Source organism: Tiliqua scincoides, chromosome 3 (genome assembly GCF_035046505.1).
Source record: "Tiliqua scincoides isolate rTilSci1 chromosome 3, rTilSci1.hap2, whole genome shotgun sequence".
Classification (NCBI taxonomy): domain Eukaryota; kingdom Metazoa; phylum Chordata; class Lepidosauria; order Squamata; family Scincidae; genus Tiliqua; species Tiliqua scincoides.
In genome coordinates this window covers 39,638,506-39,655,389 of record NC_089823.1, presented here as the reverse complement: position 1 = coordinate 39,655,389, position 16,884 = coordinate 39,638,506, and the positions used below count along the sequence as shown (strand labels likewise).

The 16,884-nt window shown below is 43.6% G+C and overlaps 1 protein-coding gene across 4 annotated transcripts in view; it reads left to right on the top strand.

The window, feature by feature from the left end:
- CD47 (CD47 molecule) overlaps positions 1 to 16,884 on the top strand; it is a 61,020-nt gene that overhangs the window by 37,211 nt on the left and 6,925 nt on the right. For all 4 annotated transcript variants that reach the window (XM_066622412.1, XM_066622409.1, XM_066622410.1 and 1 more), the window contains 4 exons: positions 3,187 to 3,270; positions 3,937 to 4,032; positions 5,183 to 5,275; positions 7,399 to 7,430. In XM_066622412.1, coding sequence (XP_066478509.1) covers positions 3,187 to 3,270; positions 3,937 to 4,032; positions 5,183 to 5,275; positions 7,399 to 7,430 — 305 coding nt within the window. The remainder of the gene's footprint in view (positions 1 to 3,186; positions 3,271 to 3,936; positions 4,033 to 5,182; positions 5,276 to 7,398; positions 7,431 to 16,884) is intronic.

Below are 16,884 nucleotides of genomic sequence, written 5' to 3'. Positions count from 1 at the left end.
CAAGTTTTTCCAATAGCCTGAAACAGCGATTCCCAAACTGGTGGGGAATCAGAAGCAGGGCATTCTCCCTTACAGGGAGTGGCCCTACTCCGATAGCAGTACATCATTGCCAAGGGGCTTGTTCTTTACCTTGGGGGCAGCGCTGGCCTCCAGCACAGCCCTGGAGGCTTGCAGCCCCCTTCAATATCCTCTGAGCCTTCTGTAAATAGTCTTTCTGTTCAATCAGCAGCTACTTCCAGTTTTCCTGTGAAAATGGAAATAGCTGCTGATCTGAGATGTTTACAGAAGCTTCAGAGGATTGGAGGGGGCTGCATACCTCCAGAATCCTGCAGGAGGCCAGCACTGCCCCCAAGGTAAGAAAACAAGCCCTTTGGTAGCAGTGGCACTGTGATTGGTACAGCAGCGTCTCTGCCTCCCTCCCTGCCTGCCCGTGCAAGTATTTACCTGGTTCCCAACTCCTCTGTAGGAGTTTGAGAACAGCTGGTGTAAAGTATTTGAATGTATATATTTTAGTATAGTGCCTGTTAGGATAAATGTAATGCTTACATCCTTGGTCCAACTTCTTTATTCACAGGTGCTTTATTCCAAAACTTAGTGCCTAGCTAAATTTTGAATTCAAATCCTGGGCACCTGTTCCTATGAAACAGCCATTTTCAACCACTGTGCCATGGCACACTGGTGTGCCACGAATGGTCTGCAGGTGTGCTGCAGGAGTTTGGGGGAGGGTCATTTATTAGTAGGACCATTGGGGGATGTAGCCTCCCACCAACAGCATAGTGTGCCTTGTCAATTGTCAAAAAACCGACTTGACAATTTTAGTACCTAGTCAGTGTGCAGTGAGATGAAAAAGGTTGAAAATCACTGCTGTGAAACATTTATTTACACCTAACCACATGCCAGTTATTTATACAGAATATTGACATGGTTTAAGATTACATACAGGAAGTAATAACTTGTATGCTCACTTGCTCTGAGTGTTTGGATTTCCTTTCTTTTGAGAAGAGTGCTGTTATGTGTAAAAGATGAACAGAAAAAAATCACTTCAATTCCTGGTTGTATCCCTGCCATCTACAAAAGGCAAAGCAGGAGCTGTTACAGTAGAAATTCAGCAGTTTTTCAGACAAAAAGGAGCAAGTCAGATTCAGATTTTTTTCCTGTCTAGAGTTCTTGATATATTTTTAGTAGTTTGGGATGCTTTTTAATACTATTGCTAACCGTTACATAAATATGTGACTTGTAATGATTTTTTCCCTGAGGGAAGTTTAAATAGGTCACCTTCATAATTTACTGCTTATGGAATATAATAAACTCATCTCCCTTAAGGGATAAGGATCTTTTGATAGTCCCATTATGTCTTTGCTTTCTCCTTTACCAGTGTTAATATGTTTTCCTGCTAAGTACCAGTTATGAATGGTTAAGCATGGTATACAGTTGTTAATTGTTGACTAAGACCCTGTCTGAATGATATGCTTTTCTCTTGGTTAGATTATTATCCACATGATATTTTGAATCATTTAGCTGTGCCATCATGTGATTTCCTTTCAACTTTGAGAATCCCCTTCAATTCATCCATGATTAAACTGCATGATTTTTTAAATTGTGCAACAGTCATATCATTTAGACTGGATGTAAATTATTGAGAGCACAAGTGTTTTGTTTTGTTTATTCCTCTACACTAGTGGCCTCTTATTTATTAGCATTTATCTGTCATCTTTCACCCGATTCTGTGCCATCAAGCAGCTTACAAGTAAAATAACTGAACGTGAAATGGTAAAATAAGTAGCAGTGGCAGTAGCAGAGAAACAACATAACAATACAATCCACAGGCTAATTAGCTCAAGCCAAACACCTGTCAACATAGGAAGGTATTTATGATGTGACAAAATCTAAAGGGGGGGGAACAGGGGGAAGCCTCCTAAACCTTAGGGGGAAGATGTTTCACAATGTAGGTGCAGTGACTAAGTAAACTCTGTCATGTGTCACTGCCATTGAGTTTCAGGTACTGACCATAACAAGTGGGCACACTCCAGTGGAAGGAAGCGAACCTTTTAAGTACCCTGGGCCCAAGCCATATAGAACTTTCAAGGTCATTAGCACTTTGCATAATACTTGGAAACAGTTTGGGTAGCAGTGAAGATTGAACAACAGAGGAGTGACATGGTCCCTCTGCTGAGCATCCAGCAGTAGACTAGTCCCAGGCTATTGTATTAGCTGCAGTTTCCAAACACCCTTCAGAGGAGGCCCCGTGTAGCATGTAAATCTGGCATAGGTAACTATAGCCAGATCTGCCTTCTTCAGGAAGAGATGCCATTAGAGTTCCAACCAAAGGTGCACTAAGGACTGGCAGCTGAGCATCCATGAGTACTTCCAAATGGTTAACCTGGAAGAGTACAACCCCATGTAGAACAGGCTGAACACTAATCCAGAATTGGCTTTCCTACTGACAGACAGTGCCTAACTCTTGTATGGATAGAGGCCAAGTTTGTTTGGCCGAGTTCCATCCATAACCAAGTTCTGGCACCAGTTTAGAACCGTAACTGCTTTCTGGGAATAGTGGAAAAGAAAGATAGAGCTACATGCCACTCAGATTCTGGTGACAAACCAAACTTTCAGACAACCTGTGCCATTCAGTGATTTCATGTAGATATAGGATAACACAGGTGACAAGATGGAGCCCTCTGGAAACTGCATGTAGATAACTATGACATTTAAAATCATTACCCCACCATCACTTTATGAGACTTACTCCTTGGATAAAAAGAGAATCAATGCAGCACTAAGCTCCTACAGTCCCATCCCAGCAAGGCAATTCAGAAGGATAATGTGGTTGATGGCGTCAAAAGCTGCTGAACGATCCAGCACAACCAACAGCAACACACTCCCTTTGTCTATCTTAGATTTTCACTAGGTTGGTGGAAGCAGACCCCAAACCAGGACAAATGTTTAAAAGAGGAGCAGGGTCACCATTATTTATATAAAAATCTTGCCCTCCAAATGATGCATTTGACACAGGCCATTTGCTGGGTGTCATGTAGGGGAGAAGGATCATACATAGGCTAAAGTTTAGACAATTTGCATAGAAGTTGTATGTTTTTGGAAAAATGTCAAAACTATTTCTTCCTTTTTTGCTTTATGCTTAACGACATTCATTTTTTTTCTTCCCTTTTTTAACTGCCTTTTTTACAGGTGGGGCACAAAAAGTTGGCCTTGGATTGCTTGTAATCCCTGCTGCCGTTCTGGTGCCCTTACTCTTCTTTCTGTTAGCATCAGGTGAGAATCTGCTGACTTATCAGCTCATTAAATCAGTCTTAGAATATAATAATATGTGACACGGGTTGGGTGGATAGAAGAGGAGAAGAGAAATCCTTGCATTTGTGGGATATGGTAGCTTTTTACAGTCATAATCCCAGGAACTTTTATTACAGACCATCTCAGGGAAAAGTCAGTGCAAATGGTAGCAAAGGTGCAACATACCTAGGGGTTGTACTGTTGCATTGGGACCTATGAAGAGAGAGAAGTACTTTATTTTAATCCGTGACATTACTTCAAGCTGTAAAGAAACTTGGTTTCATCCATTACTGTCCATCATTAGAGATGAGAAACTGGTCTAAGGCATTTGTCTAACCCAGTATGTACGTGTGTATGTGGGAGTCCACGTCTCCTTTGATGTAGCCAGGTCTATACTCAAATATTGGAAGTCGACTTGTTCAGGGGATGTGGCCTTTGATATATTATACCTCTTGTGGTACAGTAAATTCAGTAATAAGACCCAGTTCTAGGAGGTGTGCAAATGGCGGATCCTTGTTTTTGCTTATATGCATTATCTCATGCGGAAGTACATTTGCACTGGCTTAAATTATATTTTGGAAGATCTGTAGTTCTCTTTCATTTATGTGTTTGGTTTTTGCTGTTCCTAATACGAGATTATTTTTCCAGTTTTTGAGAAACTACCACGCTTTGCAATTATTCTGATAGTTCTGAAAGCCCTTGGATATTTAATTGCTCTGGTTGGATTTGCCTTATGTGTATCAGGTAAGCAGTATATTTTATTTTCATATGGATAGCTTTAACATTGTTTAAAATATTAACTGTATATAGTATCAAAAGAAATCAGTTTGCCTTCTCACTGACAAGTATAATGCAAAAAGAGAATTTCCGCATTATGGAATCCACAAAGGATTTTGTAGATCCAAATCCATCAGTGCGCTTACTACTGTTTTATCTCATGAACAAACAATGGCCTGAAGGTGGAGTTACATTTTCATTAGCGTGGCTGTGCCATGCTTTGCTGCATCTTGCAAGTAGGGCCAACAGATTTAACATTTTAAGACAAATCTTTTTAAGGCTGAATATCCCATAACTTCACCCAAAGCCACTGCTGTCCTTTTTTGTAATTACGTATTTTAATTTATGTCCATTGACTTGGTGGCTACGCCATGTATGTTTGTACACTTGTGCCCATACATGTATACATGTAATCAGTTTTAGGTGCAGCAACAGAAGAGAGAAATGTGAACCTTTTTTATTTATACATTTTTCTTGTCATAGTGCCACCTTCATCAAGGAAACAGATATAGAAGCTAATGGTTCTTTGTGGTTTCTGTGCAGTCTAATGTAGTGGAGTTCTGCACATTCACTTCTAGTGTATTGTTGAACGTTTACCTGTGCGTCAGGAGTGAGTTTGCCTCAAGGGTGAGAGCGAGGCCCGTAGTAGGGATCGGAGGGGGCCTACACTCTCCAAATGACTGGTGATTACTCAGAAGGATAACTGAGCTAATTATTACTTGATGGTTGCAGATACATAGTAATTCAAAGAGTAGCTGTTACTGCATGCATTTCTTGTATGTTAGAATGCAGCTAAATTCTTGTAATTCTTTATCTACTAGTTCGGTGTGTGCCTTAGACTAAACTGACTCACTATACACATGAGGTAGTTAAGTGTTAGATATACGGGATTTGGTGTCACTTCAGGATGCTTGAAGTGCCAGTCTTCCATTGGTGTGTCTTGGCAGTGCTGAGATTGCACTGAGAAGCACTGAACTGAGATTTAGAGTCCCTGTATATCACTTAAATCATCATAGGAGATTAAAAAAAAGATTGCAAAAAGTCTTCAGTAAGAAAGCACATCTTTGATCTTTCGCTCTCAAATGCTAATCCTAAATACCCCTTTTGTTTCCAACAGTATGCGTTGCAAAACAGTCAGCTGCCCTGATTGCAGGCATAGTAATTATTGATAATGTAGCAGCAATAGGTGTGATCTATGTGACTATTGTTGGTAAGTACTTTTCTCTTTAAAGTAAATATTTAAATATGTAAGAAAGGGAATTCCTGCTTGTGAGATTTTGGAGGTGATTAACTAGCGGATTACAAATCCAGGTTGATTTGGCTATGGTATTAATGTTTCTGGGCACATTACTGCTCGGAAACCTTCATGTATCAGGGAAGGAGCACATGTACATGCCACTGGCATTTCTGTCCACCCTTGAAAGCATCATGGAAGTTTAAAGCATTGGACTGCTGTAGCACAGTTGTATCAGCTCTGCACTTGTGCAGCTGGCATGGCAGTGAGAGGCTTCTTGCATCTGTCAGTGGGCTGGGATTGGGTCAACCCAGAGCTGTGCAAACCACAGCCCGGGGGCAGAATCTGGTGTTTGTGCAGATCTGTCCACCCAGTGAGCGGACCTTTTGGTTCCGCTCAGGCACCACGCAAAGTCCTCCTCGTGTAGAGGGCAGGGACGCTCTGGGCAGTCACGTCTGCCCAGATGTCTTGTTGTGCAGCCTTCTGGGGCTTCGGGCAGACAGTGCTACTGCCCAGAGCATCCCTGTCCTCTGAATGAGGAGGACTTCATGCGGCATCTGAGCTGAATGCTCAGTGCAGTCCAGGGAGCTACATTCTGGCCACGTAGTGGTTGCAACTTTGAGCACTGCCGGGTCAGCCTAAGATTTGGGTACTTGGAAAGACTGCCCTTGGCTGCAGCTGGGGAATGACTGTATTCGTATACAGTACTTGGGAGACTAATTTGGAAAAGTAAGGGAGAGAGTCATATCCCTTGCAGTGAGTGAATGTATATGTGTTCAGTCCGCAACATAAGCCTCACTCCTGCCAGCCAGAGCCCAGCCAAATACTGAGTAGCCTCCTTCATCCTTAGATTATGCACTGGATCAATATAGGCACCTTACGCTTGTTGAAGTGGCTCCTTCTAAACTTCATTCTGGCTTCTGGTGTATGACTTAAAAATTTACATTCTCCGTATGTAGCAGTTGTACATGACACGCACCTGGTTTTTGCCTTGTACTTGCTTTTGATCGGCACAGGGCTCAAGGTGGCCAATGAAGAAAATTCTACAATTTAAAGTTTTATTTAAATTGTAGAATATTCTTTAATCACTAGAATTTGCCAATAAAATATATCAGTTGATAGAACATAGGAAGCTGCCTTACCAGAGACCATTTGCTCCATTTAGGCTAGTATTGACCGCACAAGCAGGGGTCTTTCAGAGACTTGCTACATGGGATCATTTTAACTGGAGATACTGGCAATTTGTCCATGATCCCAGCTGAGTTTACCTAGTGAGAATATGTAATCAAGGTTCATTTTATATTTTAAATTGTGTTAATAAATGAATGCTGCTTAGGGCGCAATCCTAATGTCAGTGCTTTCCAGCACTGGCATAGCGGTACCAATGGGACAAGTGCTGCATCCTGCAGTTGGGTGTCACTCACGGAGGCCTCCTCAAGGTAAGGGAATGTTTGTTCCCTTACCTCAGAGCTGCATTGTCCTTATGTCAGTGCTGGAAAGCACTGACATAAGGGGTTGGGATTGTGCCCCTAGTCATTCAAGTATAACAATATTTTAGTATGTTGGAGTGGCCAGCAAAATTCAGTCTTGGTTGGGGCAGCGGAATGTCTTGGGCAGGGAAGTATTAAGCAGATGATTTTCCTGGTACAAAAAAAATACTACTGAATTGCATCCCTTTTGATGAATTCCTCCATTTTGATGGAGTCCCTTAAGGGTGGAAACACTGCAGAAGATCTTTGACTGGAATGTTGAAGCTGACATTCTTGTTCTTGTTATGCTCCTGCCTGTATAGTGATCCGAAGATTTGTGAATGTAATGTTGAACTTGTCTGTGTATCCCATAAGAAAACACCTGCTACATTTGCTCTCACTCTCTTTATATATGACAGCTGGTGTAGCATAGAGCTGCAGAGACAGCTGTGAATCAGGACTTCCTCAGTTCAAATTTCAGCTCTGCAATGCACTCACTCGGGTGATTTTAGATAAATTAGTCCCTCTCAGCCTCAGTATCACATCAAGATAATACATGTGAAGTGCTTTGCACACTCAAAGTGCTATACAAATTTTAATTATCTCTTCTTTTTTTTCTTATAACTGTAGGTTCCAACATGAAAGATCATCAACTTCCAAGGGTAAGCTTAAAATTAATGCCTTTGGGGTGAGTAGGTGGCTCAGAGGATTTGTAATGAGCCTTTCATGACTAGCTGGAATGAGGTTGGTAGCAAGCAAAATCATTGGTAACTGTAGTAATGGTTTTTGGTATGTTATCTGACTGCTTAGTCCATTCCTAGTGATTGAACCATACAACCAAGACTTGACTCGCTCAGCTTTGGAATAACGCTTACAATCATATCTTTTTCCCGCCTCATTCTAGGTTTGAGATTTACTTCGATCAGTCATCCACTGAACTCATTAAACCCTATCTATAGTGGAAATACCTGTTTTAAACACATACAATTGTGAAGTTACGTTCATGTATATAGAGTACTTAGTGTATGAAAGATTTGAACTTTGCAGTGGTAACAGACTTGTCCAGCCTCAGCAATTTAGGGTAAAATATCAAATATTTTACAGGGCTTTTCAGCCTGTTTTTGTTTTTTGCCAGTACCATTTTTTTCTTTTTTTTTTTGCAGGAGCCACCAGGCTAGTAACTGTACGCAGGAATAAGCAGCTTGCCCCACTGTGGAGGCACTGCTCTGCACCCTCCTTTCCCCAAGTTGTGTCTCTTTCTGAAGGCTCAGGAATCTGCACAGCCCTGTTTTTCCCACTGGAAAATCACTGCCCCACCCATTTCTACTTCCAGCAGGATTAGGCTAGGTGGAGCATGGCAGTGGTTTCTGCCATACTTTGATGTGTCACTAAGGGTGCTAGTACCACTGGTTGAAAAGCACTGTTTTGCAACTTTATTATCCAAGGGATGTCATTAGATGACTCAGTGTACTGAGTTTAGAAATTATGTTTAAGGTGTTCATTCTAATAAATATTGCAGAATTGGTGCAATCAATGCAAATATTGTAGGTGGATTATTATTCACATTGTACCCTATAGAATCTTTGAGTACTGAGGCAGAGGAGTAAAATGCAGTACTAGGAATTAATATAGGCACACAGCACTAAGCCCTGCCTCTGCATGGAGGATGCGGGGACAAAGGAGCGAATAAGCAGCCCATCCTGGGGCATTCCGTGTATAAATGCTTTTATGCGAATGCCCGAAGTCTACGAGCAAAGGTGGGAGAACTGGAATGTCTGGTGACAAGGGAAAATATTGACATAGTGGGCATAACGGAAACCTGGTGGAATGCGGAGAATCAGTGGGATACCGCAATCCCGGGCTATAAACTCTACAGGAGGGACAGGCAGGGGCGTGTTGGAGGTGGGGTGGCCCTTTATGTTAAGGAAGGGATAGAATCCAGCAAAGTAGAGATTGAAGGTGGGTCCGACTCCACCGTAGAATCTCTGTGGGTTAAATTACCAGGCTTGTGCAGCAATGTAATACTGGGGGCGTGCTATCGTCCTCCAGACCAGAAATCGGATGGGGACCTTGAAATGAGGAAACAGATCAGGGAGGTGACAAGGAAGGACAGGGTTGTAATCATGGGGGACTTCAATTATCCTCATATTGACTGGGTCAATTTGTGTTCTGGTCACGATAAGGAAACCGGATTTCTTGACGTGCTAAATGACTGTGGCTTAGATCAGCTAGTCAAGGAGCCCACCAGAGGACAGGTGACTCTGGATTTAATTTTGTGCGGTACGCAGGACCTGGTTAGAGATGTAAACGTTACTGAGCCATTGGGGAACAGTGATCATGCTGCGATCCGTTTTGACGTGCATGTTGGGGGAAGAATACCAGGCAAATCTCTAACAAAAACCCTTGACTTCCGACGGGCGGACTTCCCTCAAATGAGGAGGCTGGTTAGAAGGAGGTTGAAAGGGAGGGTAAAAAGAGTCCAATCTCTCCAGAGTGCATGGAGGCTGCTTAAAACAACAGTAATAGAGGCCCAGCAGAGGTGTATACCGCAAAGAAAGAAGGGTTCCACTAAATCCAGGAGAGTGCCCGCATGGCTAACCAGCCAAGTTAGAGAGGCTGTGAAGGGCAAGGAAGCTTCCTTCCGTAAATGGAAGTCTTGCCCTAATGAAGAGAATAAAAAGGAACATAAACTGTGGCAAAAGAAATGTAAGAAGGTGATAGGGGAGGCCAAGCGAGACTATGAGGAACGCATGGCCAGCAACATTAAGGGGAATAATAAAAGCTTCTTCAAATATGTTAGAAGCAGGAAACCTGCCAGAGAAGCGGTTGGCCCTCTGGATGGTGAGGGAGGGAAAGGGGAGATAAAAGGAGACTTAGAGATGGCAGAGAAATTAAATGAGTTCTTTGCATCTGTCTTCACGGCAGAAGACCTCGGGCAGATACCGCTGCCCGAACGGCCCCGCCTAACCGAGGATTTAAGTCAGATAGAGGTTAAAAGAGAAGATGTTTCAGACCTCATTGATAAATTAAAGATCAATAAGTCACCGGGCCCTGATGGCATACACCCAAGGGTTATTAAGGAATTGAAGAATGAAGTTGCAGATCTCTTGACTAAGGTATGCAACTTGTCCCTCAAAACAGCCACGGTACCAGAAGATTGGAGGATAGCAAATGTCACGCCTATTTTTAAAAAGGGAAAGAGGGGGGACCCGGGAAACTATAGGCCGGTCAGCCTAACATCCATACCGGGTAAGATGGTGGAATGCCTCATCAAAGATAGGATCTCAAAACACATAGACGAACAGGCCTTGCTGAGGGAGAGTCAGCATGGCTTCTGTAAGGGTAAGTCTTGCCTCACAAACCTTATAGAATTCTTTGAAAAGGTCAACAGGCATGTGGATGCGGGAGAACCCGTGGACATTATATATCTGGACTTTCAGAAGGCGTTTGACACGGTCCCTCACCAAAGGCTACTGAAAAAACTCCACAGTCAGGGAATTAGAGGACAGGTCCTCTCGTGGATTGAGAACTGGTTGGAGGCCAGGAAGCAGAGAGTGGGTGTCAATGGGCAATTTTCACAATGGAGAGAGGTGAAAAGCGGTGTGCCCCAAGGATCTGTCCTGGGACCGGTGCTTTTCAACCTCTTCATAAATGACCTGGAGACAGGGTTGAGCAGTGAAGTGGCTAAGTTTGCAGACGACACCAAACTTTTCCGAGTGGTAAAGACCAGAAGTGATTGTGAGGAGCTCCAGAAGGATCTCTCCAGACTGGCAGAATGGGCAGCAAAATGGCAGATGCGCTTCAATGTCAGTAAGTGTAAAGTCATGCACATTGGGGCAAAAAAATCAAAACTTCACATATAGGCTGATGGGTTCTGAGCTGTCTGTGACAGATCAGGAGAGAGATCTTGGGGTGGTGGTGGACAGGTCGATGAAAGTGTCGACCCAATGTGCGGCGGCAGTGAAGAAGGCCAATTCTATGCTTGGGATCATTAGGAAGGGTATTGAGAACAAAACGGCTAATATTATAATGCCGTTGTACAAATCGATGGTAAGGCCACACCTGGAGTATTGTGTCCAGTTCTGGTCACCGCATCTCAAAAAAGACATAGTGGAAATGGAAAAGGTGCAAAAGAGAGCGACTAAGCTGATTACGGGGCTGGGGCACCTTCCGTATGAGGAAAGGCTACGGCGTTTGGGCCTCTTCAGCCTAGAAAAGAGACGCTTGAGGGGGGACATGATTGAGACATACAAAATTATGCAGGGGATGGACAGAGTGGATAGGGAGATGCTCTTTACACTCTCACATAATACCAGAACCAGGGGACATCCACTAAAATTGAGTGTTGGGCGGGTTAGGACAGACAAAAGAAAATATTTCTTTACTCAGCGCGTGGTCGGTCTGTGGAACTCCTTGCCACAGGATGTGGTGCTGGCGTCTAGCCTAGACGCCTTTAAAAGGGGATTGGACAAGTTTCTGGAGGAAAAATCCATTATGGGGTACAAGCCATGATGTGTATGCGCAACCTCCTGATTTTAGGAATGGGTTAAGTCAGAATGCCAGATGCAAGGGAGCGCACCAGGATGAGGTCTCTTGTTATCAGGTGTGCTCCCTGGGCATTTGGTGGGCCACTGTGAGATACAGGAAGCTGGACTAGATGGGCCTATGGCCTGATCCAGTGGGGCTGTTCTTATGTTCTTATGTTCTTATGCTTTTTTTGCTGTTAGGTGCCTCTGCCACCTTCAAGATTCTTGTCAGCTGTGACAAGCATCTGGCATTCATTGGACTCAGCCAACCTGAAAAATCATCAGCTACTCTCCAGTTTACCTATTTAATGGAGAGACAGTATGTTGTGACTTCCTAGCACCAGATATTTCTGGAGGGTACTGGTTATCTAGGGCAAGCAAAAGTTGTCCCTGACATGTTTCAAAAGGCAAACTGAAACTGATTATCGAGATCCTTTCCTGTCTGGCTTCTGATATAAGTTTGGGACAGGTTTTGTGAACAAACCTATACTAAGAGATGAACCAAGGAGATGTGACCCTGTTCTCTGCAGCTTTCAATATCCTCAAAAACTCTAGTCCACCTCTTAGGGATGAAATTGGGGAAGGTGCTTCAGTGGGTCTAGTTCTTCCTTGAGGGGAGGTTCCAGAAATTGATGTTGGGGAACTGCTGCTCCATCCCTTTGGCATCTGGATTGTTGAGCAGAAGGTTCCATCTGATCCCCCAGGTTTATTTAGCATTTACCACTTAAAGCCATGGAATCATCTGGGGATATGGACTGGGGATATATTGGAGCTGAGTACCATCGGCACATAATCTCTTATTTTCATCTGTTCCTCAGAATGCAGAAGGGGTCTTGAACATATGTATGGGGTCAGTGATATGGGTGATCAGAATGCAACCTACTTCAGTCAGAAGAGTTGCTGGTTGGGGGTTCTGTTGATCTAGAGCAGGAGTGCCCAAACCCCGACGTGGGGGCCACTTGTGTCCCCCAGGGGCTCCCAATCCAGCCCTCGGGGAGCCCCCAGTGTCCAGTGAGCCTCTGGCCCTCTGGAGACTTGCTGGAGCCCATGCTCCACGGGTGTTGTGCCCAACGCAACTCCTCTCAGCACGAGGACGACTGTTCAACCTCTCACCTGAGCTGTGGGATGAGGGCTCCCTCCACTACTTGCTGTTTCACATCTGTGATGCAGCAGTGGAAGCAAAGGAAAGGTTAGCCTTGCTTTGTGCATGGCCTTTTATAGGCCTTGAGCTACTGCAAGACCTTCATTCAGTCATATAAATTCAATCTATAATATATTCATTTATGTAAATTTATTCAAATTTGAAATGTAAATTAATTCATTTTTTCCCCGGCCCCCAACACAGTGTCAGAGAGATGATGTGGCCCTCCTGCCAAAATGTTTGGACATCCCTGATCTAGAATTCGGTGTGCACTCGTTTTTTTTGAGGAATTTGTACTTCCTTTTAAGAAACAAGTATGCAGCTTGGGAGGGCTGACTTTGTGCCTTAAGTTGGAAATCTTACATTGGTAGTATTAGGATTTTACTAGCTGTGTTTCATTAATAAGAAGAGATAGAGCTCATTTTCCTGCAAGGTTGTCTTTTGAGAGAATGTGTTTGATCTGCTTATTTAAAAGATTTATATCCTCCTCCAGAACAACATGCAATGTAAAATACAAATACAGTAATAAAAATATATTTGCATGACAAAACATTTACCCATCTAATGTGAACTGTCTTGATCGTACTCTTCGAAGATTGCAGTTCAGAGGCATCAACACAGGGGCCTAATGCAGACAACGTACTCCCAATGTTCTAACTATGGTGCTTCTGGCTCCCTCTTCCCTGTCTTATGTGCGTTCTTCCCTCACTTCCATGTCTTGCTTTAGCCCTGGTGTAGTATTAGGGCTATCTTAGCACTAATAAGATTTCCTTTTAATCAGAATGTACAAAACCTGGTTTCAAGGGCAATTCTGATAAATGTTCATTACCCCTGACCCCCCAAATAAGATGCCAGGCTGAGGTTTCTTGGGTTGAACTAGGGCCACTTTATTAACATCTTGTTGGCATCCTTCAGTCTCGGAAGACTATGGTATCGTGCTCTGAATAGTGTTCTTGAACAGTGTCCTCTCCAGTGCGTGAAGCCTGGGTAAAGTAGGTATGGAGGATAGACTGTTTCCCATGCAGCAAATCCCCCCTCTCCATGTCGCTGAAATGGTCCAACGGAAAGGAAGAAGCCAATACGGTTGGTTCCAGCGGCGTCGCAGGAGTTGCTAGAACGTGACTGTGTTCAGCCATGAACTGCCTCAGGGACTCCGGCTCTGGATTTTGCCTCGAGGTTGACTCCTGAAGCCTTTTCCATAACTGGATGTAGCCACAAAGCAGTGGAGTTTTGGGATCAGAGTTTTCCTTCTCTCAGATGAGCTGCCTTCCCAGGCTAAGGAGTCCCATCTACCCGGTGGCTGTTTAGTCGCCTCTTACGACAAGTACAGCCAAACTGAGGGCCTATTCTTATCCCCAACAACAACACAAAACAGCAGCAGGGCATGCGGGGGCCTAAAATTGGGGGAAACGGACCTAGCCGTCTACCTCCCCCGGGGCTCAAGGGCGAACCAACTGACTCGGGCTGCCACCAGTCGATCGACTGGGTACAGCCTGTCTACGTCACCCCCAAAGGGGGCAGGGGAGCTGGCCAGCTGGCTCGCTGGGCAAACCATGCAAGTGTAGCCAGACCAGTCACGGGGGTTTGCCAGCCTACCTCTTCGAGCCGGCTAGGCATCATGTGGGCGGTTCTGGCTCGCCCCCCTTGACCTTGCTGCCCTGGATGGACACCGAGTTGCCCTACCTACCTCGCCCCGCATGCATCACGCCAAGTGACCAGAGGAAAGAGAACCTATCAGAACCACACCTCCCAATACAGCTGTCTGGGGTAGGCGAAAAAACTGACACCTACGGCCAATCAAGGTGCCAGCAAAAAATTCCTACCCGGCCCTGCGAGAGCAACCAGCTAATCTCAGACTGCAAAGGGAGGGCGGGTGGGGTTGCTGCTGCTCCCGGGACTGAGCTCCTGTGGGCAGGAATTGCCCATGTGAGCTCAGCCCCCACCGCACCAAACTGCGCGGTCCAATGGGAGCCTGTCTCCTCAGCCTGCCCGCACGAGGTGGGGCGGGGCAATGGCCGATAGCGCGCACAGCACTAACGGTCTTTATGGTTAGTGCCAGTGAAGATGTAGTGCTATCTTACAGCTAAAGCAAACCATAGAAGTAAGAAAAGAGGATGAATATCATGGAAGCCCCCAAGACATTCCTAAAGTTACGAGGTTAGAAACATTTGAAATAGGCATGCGTAGCCCCACGTTTGAGGACTCTGGTTGATATTTCAGTTAACTTAAAAGGAATAACTTTATGAGCTAGAAAATACAATTCATAAAAACTTCTTAAAAACTACTTTTAAAAAAGTCAAAGCTACTTGAACCCACCAAAGGCCTGCTACCTCTCAGAACTGTTGGCAAGATGCAAGATAAGGGGAGCAGAAATGGGACATTCCAGTACTAAAACTCCAATTATCTTTGGAAAATAATTGTTTTGTTAAATGGAGAGAAGAGGACATTTAACAAACTGAAGAGCTTTAACACATTTAATTTGAACTGAATTATATGAATTATTAAAATTTTAATGCAGCCTGGTAAATTGCCTCCATCTTTGTAAAGTTTCCTTGTTATGTAATGACTCTTCTCTCATGAGCACTGCACCTGTTCACTCTGTGCATGTTCAGTCCCTGATAGGGTGTGTGTGTGTGTGTGTGTGTGTGTGTAAAAACCCAATTCTCACTTTGCCTAAATGTGCAAAGGGCAGGGGATAGGACAAAGTTGCACACAGTCCTCTGTGCATATAGCAAATGGAAGGAGTCTTTGTGAGAAGAAGACCATAGGCTGTTGATTATCCTTGGAGGATGGTATCCTGTATGCTGTTCTTGATCACGGGTTATAAAATAGTCTATGCATTGCATAAAAGATATCTTTCCAAACCTAGGTTTGTTAAGCAGCAAGGCTTTGTAATCTTACAAAGTCTACATAATACACATAGTGACAACAGAATTGTCAAATAGAAAACAGGGTTTGAAACAGGCTCCATCCAAAGTAAGCCTGTTAAATAATTTTGATTGTTTTAAAGATTCTCTTGACCCTGTTTAGTGTGGTTAAGTGAGTTACAGTGCATTTGATGACAAGATGGTTGTACTTGTATCTCAGGTACTGCTTGTCTTGTTGCTGTGTAATAATTATGAAAAAAAAAGATTAGTTGGAGATCAGCAATGTAGAAGGGAATTTGGTGGCATTATGTTGGGTGCAAAAGGTCAGCAATTCTGGTTAAAGTTATTACATTTGGTGTGCGTGTTCATAACATTGTGTTGGGGAAATGGTCTTTGATAATTCACCCCCTGCCTTTCGATCAGAAAGATTCCTATACAGCTTATATACTAACTTAATGTCCAAAGCTTTTATCCTGTGTTAGGATATGATTTATTTTCCTTCTACAGGGTCTGCACCAATGTGCAGACCCCTTCTCCTGGGTAGCCATCCCCAAACACTTGGCAATGTCAATTGCATGTCACTGCTGAACTTCCAGGTTGCTGAGGGCCGTGAACATTGGCTCAGAGCTCGTATGTGGCCACAGGGCCGCATAACTAAAAGGAAACATTGGTTAAGATATTGACGTAGGTCATCTTCTGATAAGATTATAACATTGGGGTTGAGGTTCGACAGCATGTACCTGGTTTTGGATAGTCTACTACCAAGTAAACAACGTACCTTCCAAGCCATTCATTGCGTGCGTGATGCTGCTAATGCCGTTGCTTATTTTTGCTAGTGTTTGCTTTCTCTGTTGCAGTCAAAATGTAACGAGGAGGAGCAGTTGCCCCTGGAGCACTTCTGATGTGGCAGGCGTGTTGTCACTAATACCCAGGAAATAACACAATCTGTCATTAACCTTCTGCTGCTTCTTCTATTTGTTTTGTAGAATCACTATTTACTATATATGTCAATTAGAGTTATTTAATTTTGGAGATCCATACTATAGACATGAAGGCTTTATATATATATATATTTTAAATATTTTACAGAAAGCTGTAGAAGAACCACTTAATGGTAGGTGTTGTCTGGAATTTTGTATTGTATCTCACAGACTTCTCTGGTTTTTGTGATAGCATAAGCTGCCAGTTTCTGGCTATTATGGCTAAAACAGATTTTTATTTTTAAATGTAAAATCATGGATGGCTTGAAGTCACTGGTGGTTAATTAATGTTAGTCTTACTATCATTTCTGGGTATAAGCCTGTGGTGCAGTGGACCTTGGCTGTTCTGAACCTTTGTGCTTGGCTATTCTAAGGAAAATTGCACGGTGATCTTTCAACTCTCTTGCCAAAAGGAATGAATCTCTTAATCAAAGGGGCTCTGTTTTCTGGAATAGAGATATTGAAAACAGTCTCTTGCATGGGGTGCATGAGTTCCTGACCTAATGTTAGGCAAAACTTTGCTTTCTGTCTCTTGCCTTTTGGATCTTTGATGTCCTCATTTGGTCCAGCTGGCCTTGGAAAAATCTCCATTACGGTGATGT